We start from the raw sequence: 6,178 nt of genomic DNA, 5'->3' as shown, positions 1-6,178 counted from the left end.
GATTTTACAATGGTCATTGATTTTTACAATGGTCATTGATCACAAAAAAAGTTTTCTGCAAAACATTGAAAACATTGGAAAACATGAAAAGAAAATTTTTTCATTTCTAAAAATTAAGACTAAACAAAACTCCCTAATCGATGCTCTCATTACTACAAATACTACAAATATTCACTTCAGAAATGATACAAATATCTAAATATATTTCCTATTATACATTTTTTTAACACATGAATTGAAAAATAAATATTTGAGATACCTAAAATTATGCTCAAGGCTCATTAAAGTAGAAGATAAATGGTTACAATATGTTACAGTAGATCTAGATCTTCAGTAAGAAGCTAAAGAATGAAATGAGTTTAGCAATCATAACATTACTTTTTTGGCGAATGAATATTGACACGTTTACATTGTTTCATTTATGTATTATATATATATATATATATATATATATATATATATATATATATATATATATATATATATATTCTATTTATATTACACTTTTTTTGTTTTATTACATTTACTTTTTGATAAGGAGCAAAGGAAATAGAATTGTTGGCTGATCAAAAATGCTCTCTCATTCTGAAATTCCAGATTTATTCTTTTAGACAATTAGATGATAAGAAAACTTTGTTCCACAACCGAGAAATGTTTACTTCATATCATTTTGAGAACGATGCTGACAATGAAAAAAAAAAAAGTAAAAAAAAAAGTTATGAAGGTAAACTCTACTACTCTTTGAGAAATCTATGCAATCCTATGCTATGTAACTCTGGTCCAACAAGCACACTGCAAGATATTTTATGGAGATTCGATTAAAAAGATTGTTAGTGTGATTTATTTCAAATGCGGATTTGATGGTAAATTAACCTTGTACAAAATAACATACACAGAATAATCTGAAGTTGTTAAAAACAAACAGGTCTCTATTAACCGTTATTTTAAAATTGATTTTTTTCTCTCTGGAATCATAACTTTGTATGTCTAAATGTTTACACTATGCAAAATTCTATATACTTGAATGACAAGTTTTTATTTTTTGGTTTCCATTTGTTAAAAACCTAACAAACGCCGATGCTTCGCTAAATATACTTAAATATACTATAAAAGAAATACTTAACATTCTGGAAACTGTGTGATGCTGAAAACAGATGAAGCGGTTCTTATAGGTAATAATATTCATCTTATCACACATATAAACCTATGACTCAAACTGGTGTAATTAATAATCGTATAATGATAACTGCATAATACAAATTTTTAGGTTTCAAAGGCTCTAACAACTAGTTTCTAAATTTAAAATATCTCGCATGGCAGTGGAACTAATTATTTGTAGATGTATTCCATTAAACATTGAAAATGAACCACAACATTTTGTTGAGCCTCCACACAGAGCTTAAAAAAAACATATTGAACTAAAAACTTAAGTTATGATGATTCTTAGCGACTTTCAAAGTTTATTTGGGCGTTTTCCAACTTTTCAACAACTTTTCCTGTGTTTTTGAGTTATGGATTTTCAATTGATCATATTGAAGAAATGGCAAATGTTAGCGTTTTGCTTTTAATTATTTTCAACTTTAAATAACAAGATGAATGTCAGTTTTATAAACTTAAATATTAAAAAATTTTTTAATAATTTTATTAACAGAATAAAGGGAATTTTATTGCTTAACAGACTTTTAAAGCATTTTTACTAATCCAATATTTGAATCAATCTATATTAAACCTTTGATGACAATTCCAATAATATTTTAATCTTTGAAATTTTTAAATTTCAAGATTTTGTACTTTTTACAGAATGAAGAAAATGGAAAAGAAAAGGGTATGACAGCACTTCCTTTATATTCAACTGCAAGTTAACGAACAACGATGTTTAGAACAAAGGCTACGCAATAAACCAATCAACTTTGATATTTATCTGATAGATAATTTACCTATGGACAACTACATGAAGTTAAATGAGTCAATCAAAAGTGATGTCACAGTTAGTGGTCATGATATTGATGTTCCATCCAAGATCTGCTCAAACGTTGCAATAATCAAATCAGCCACAAATGAAATAACCAATTTCATAGCTTATTAATGCTGATTTTATTCAATCAAATTAATTGAATAGAAAGGAAGCAAAGTAGACATTTGAACTCTAAAAAAAATAGGAATGGAAACTTGTTCCACTAAAGATAATTTCTCTAAAACAACACTTGAGCAAAGTTTTCTTTTTACTAAGATCACTTGTAATGTAGGAATATTTTTCACAATATAATGATTGATTCACAACAAAAGGTCGTTGTGAAAAAGTTTAAATATAAGAAAATATAAGAAAATATAAGAAAATATAAGAAAATATAAGAAAATATAAGAAAATATAAGAAAATATAAGAAAATATAAGAAAATATAAGAAAATATAAGAAAATACAGCAGGGCGATTTTTATACGACTGTGGTGTGATCCAGCTCAGTATTTAAAGAAATTTCAAATAGTAAATAGAAACAATATAACAGTTTCTAAAAACAATGGTATGATAAATTTAAGATGATGATAAAATAGGATTAGTGTGTTATAATAATACAAACAAAATTCCACAAAATTTATAAAAAATTTTACCTCAGAAACGCGTCTGAGAAAAACAAAATGCATATTTGAAATCAGTGTTCAAACTATTACCTCACTAATTCAGTTTTGTTGATGATTTTGTTGACTCGTGTTATTAACTTTAAGTTAACTTCCTCGTTAAATTTAAACGGTTGTAAACAGTTTGTAGACTTTTCTTTTGCAGGGGGGTTGGAACTAGAGAAGGTATTACCTCCTTTCCTCTTCCAATAATGTTCAGTGATGTTAAAATTCTTTCATTCATTTTTGGTTAATTGCCAATTGTCATAAAAAGTTGACTGAGCTCCGAATTCCAAACATAATCTTAAAACTAGTATATACTATTCATTTCCTTTTTTTGATGTTTAAAGAATAATTGTGGCTACGACCGCATTGCTGGTACTTTTTAAATGCCTTTTTTAATGATTATTAAATGGTTTAATTACTAATACAAACAAGGTTGCTGGAAACAGCGACCCTGTTTCCAGCGGCCCTGTTCTAGCAACATTGTTTGTATTAGAAATTAAACCATTTAACAATCATTATTAATTGAGCATTAAAAATATTCTTAAGGTACACGTCGTCAAAACTGGGAAAGTGAGTTAGTTGACATTTCTGATGTTGGCTTACCTTCGTTTGCTTCTAATGGTATCTATGATAAGGAGGTGTTAGAAAATAGTGATTTGATTGAAGATGTTGAGAAAACACCATACAAGGTAAAGGAAAAGTTAATATCTTCATTACAAAAAGCGCTCTCAGATAAAGATATGTCTGCAGACGAAAACAAAGAGTTAGAAGATACTAGCAAAAATTTGGCACTCGAAAAAGGTGAATCATCTATTGAGCTTGTTGAAGATTCAATGTCTGAGGAAAAAGAAGCGTCTGGCAAACCTGAATTATCTGATGGTGATGGAAAATTTGAAGCTGATAGTAAGACAGCAATTATTGAACAAAACCTCATGAAGATTGATAAACCCAAGCTGGTTCATTTGCTCGGTAAGTTGATCAATATCTACAACTATATAAAATTATATATCTATCTATAACCATAGGTATATCTATTTATATTCATAGAAAAAATTGAATCAAATTGGAGAAAAATTAGGGTTTACAATTTTATAGCATCTGTTATTCCACAGACTGTTTGTGGTCTTGGGGGACCAAAAACTAATAAAGTAAACTTTGTTCCAGCCAGTGAAAACAAATGTTTTTTATAAACTAGTCTGCCGAAACTAGTTTTTGCAACTTGCATGAATGCAATGAACGAAAAAGCGCACTCAACGCATTTTATCAGCATTTATAGTAATTTATTGATGTGCATGTAACCGGTTCAGTCTAATGATATAAGTTATTTGCAGTTGTCAAACCACAGGAAGCCATTTATAATACTAAATTTGAATTTTTGATATTTTGTCACTAAACTCAAACTTAAAATGTCCGCTAAAATGAAATCTCTCTAGATCTAATTCTTACATTATCCGAACAATTTCAATTAAAGTAACACGTATAAATATTGTTTATTAAAATATGATAAACAATATTTGGGTAGCTTTCTTGTTTATCTTTTTACAGCCACATTCATAAGAGATAATGAGATGAAAGAAGAAGATGGTCAAAACGAAATAAAGGAAGATGCTAAATCAAAGCACTTGACACAAAAGTCAAAAAACGAAAATTTGCAGGTAGCAAAAGAAAACCTTGACCTAAAGGTGTTAGCTACCAAACTGCAGAAAGCGGAAAAATCTTTAAACGATGCGGAAAAAGTTAAAGTTAAAGGAATCAAAGGACTAAAACATGGCGAACGCGGTAAGAGTTGTAGATTTTTATGTTACATATGGTGAATTCGCTATAGGTTGTGAATTTTCATTATAACGACAAGTTAGATCTTTTCAACAAAACTCCTATTGAAAAATTTTAAAACTTTCTTTCGCTAAAGAAATCAATTGTAAACTTGTTTAGGAAGCAGTCTTGAGCATGATCCTTATGCAAACATCGGAAACACTGATCCACTTAATGCAGACACTGATCCATCAATGGGCACAAGAAAAACTAAAAAAGCAACCCATAGATTTTTAAGCAATGAAGAAGATTTAACTAAAGCAAAAGAGGCATCGGACAAGGAAGAAGACCAAGATGATAAAAGAAAAGCGGCTGAAGCACTCAAATTGGAAAAACAACTCAAGGAAGAAAAAGACGCAATTAAGGAAAAAGCTGCTGAGATAAAGGAGGCGAAACTAATGCATATAAAAAATAAACAAGATAGCGAATCCTCTGGCGACATGAAGGAGGGCAAAGAAGCTGAGCAAGAGAATGTCGATGTAGAAGTTCAGTTGGAGAGACAGGAATTGAAGAAACTAAAAGCATTGGAAAAAGCCGAAAAAGAGAAAGAAATTGAGTTGAAAACATATGCTGTCATGGTGAATAAGAATAAAGCTAACGAAGCAGCTGAGAAAGAATCAAATGAAGAAGAAACTAATGATGATGATACTAATGATGATGTAAACAAGAAAGCTTCGAAAAGTCAGAAGCTCCGACTAGTGTCTCCTGAACTTGTTAAAGCAATTGCCGATCAGCTGGAGAAGCATAAATCAGAAAATGATCAAGAGCTCTCTCAGGAATCCGAAAATTCAAAAGAAGACTCTAAAATTGAAGGTAAAGAGGAATCTAAAGAGAGCGAAGAATCAACTGATCACGACAATGAAAAGTTAAAAGAGAACGAAAAGGTCGATGACGACTCGCTTAATGTTCAAACTTTAATAGAACATATGAAGCAAAGCCTAATCAATGCGAAGAAATTCAAAAACAAAAATGCTTTAAAACCAGCAGAAAAATCTAGCAAGCATCATAAAAGCACTTACGATGATGCTTACGCCCAAATAGGCTCGCAAGATATTAACATAAAACGAAGTCGAAAGTTTGCTAAAAAATCTCTTACACGGATATCCAGTCGCGATAAGAAACACCACGTACACCACACTCACCCTCTTAAAAAGCACTGATTAATTGAAATGTGGTAATATTTATCTAACTCAAACATTCGCGTGAACGTTTGAGTTATTATAAGAATTTTGTGAATGAGATGTCAGCGGCGGTGGAAACAGGTCTTCAGAATCTTAGAAAATGTTTTCCTAAACCTTGTTTATTCAAAAAGTGCATATGAAGAGTTCTTTTTACGAAGTTCAAACTAATGAATAGTTACTTAGTAGTATTTTACCCTTTAAAAAACTGGAGCAATAACGGAATTTTGTTGACGCAAAGTTTGGTTCCATGTTTTCACTGGACACATTTTAATTTTTTATTTGTAAAAAATGCCAAAGAAACCGTTTTTGAAAATATAAAAAGAATCGTAATAAAAAAAGTTAAAATAAGTTTGTACAAATAGTTTAAAAGTTATAACAAATTATTGATTTTTGTAAATTTTAGTCAAACGGTCTAATAAATTATTAATTGAACACATGATTGTTTTGTACATCAACGTTATGTACAAAATCATTTTGCAACAAAAGAGTACTTTATGGGTGCTAGCAGATCACAGAGTTTATTCTCATGGACACTAAAGTCAATAAAAACTGGGAAAAGATGATA

The 6,178-nt window shown here is 29.8% G+C and overlaps 1 protein-coding gene across 1 annotated transcript; it reads left to right on the top strand.

Moving 5' to 3' along the window:
• Nucleotides 1-609: 609 nt before the first annotated feature.
• LOC145186574 (uncharacterized) lies at nucleotides 610-6,047 on the top strand. The gene is made up of 4 exons (XM_090075716.1): nucleotides 610-925; nucleotides 3,167-3,589; nucleotides 4,166-4,399; nucleotides 4,553-6,047. Exons 2-4 carry the CDS (start codon nucleotides 3,361-3,363, stop codon nucleotides 5,590-5,592), a joined length of 1,503 nt encoding a protein of 500 aa, XP_089931842.1. The 5' UTR covers nucleotides 610-925; nucleotides 3,167-3,360; the 3' UTR covers nucleotides 5,593-6,047.
• The last annotated feature ends 131 nt before the right edge of the window (nucleotides 6,048-6,178 follow it).

This window comes from Hydra viridissima, unplaced genomic scaffold (assembly GCF_058129835.1).
Source record: "Hydra viridissima isolate aposymbiotic clone 2 unplaced genomic scaffold, HvirCarnegie_v1 scaffold_39, whole genome shotgun sequence".
Lineage (NCBI taxonomy): Eukaryota > Metazoa > Cnidaria > Hydrozoa > Anthoathecata > Hydridae > Hydra > Hydra viridissima.
This window is presented reverse-complemented; position numbering and strand designations above follow the sequence as displayed.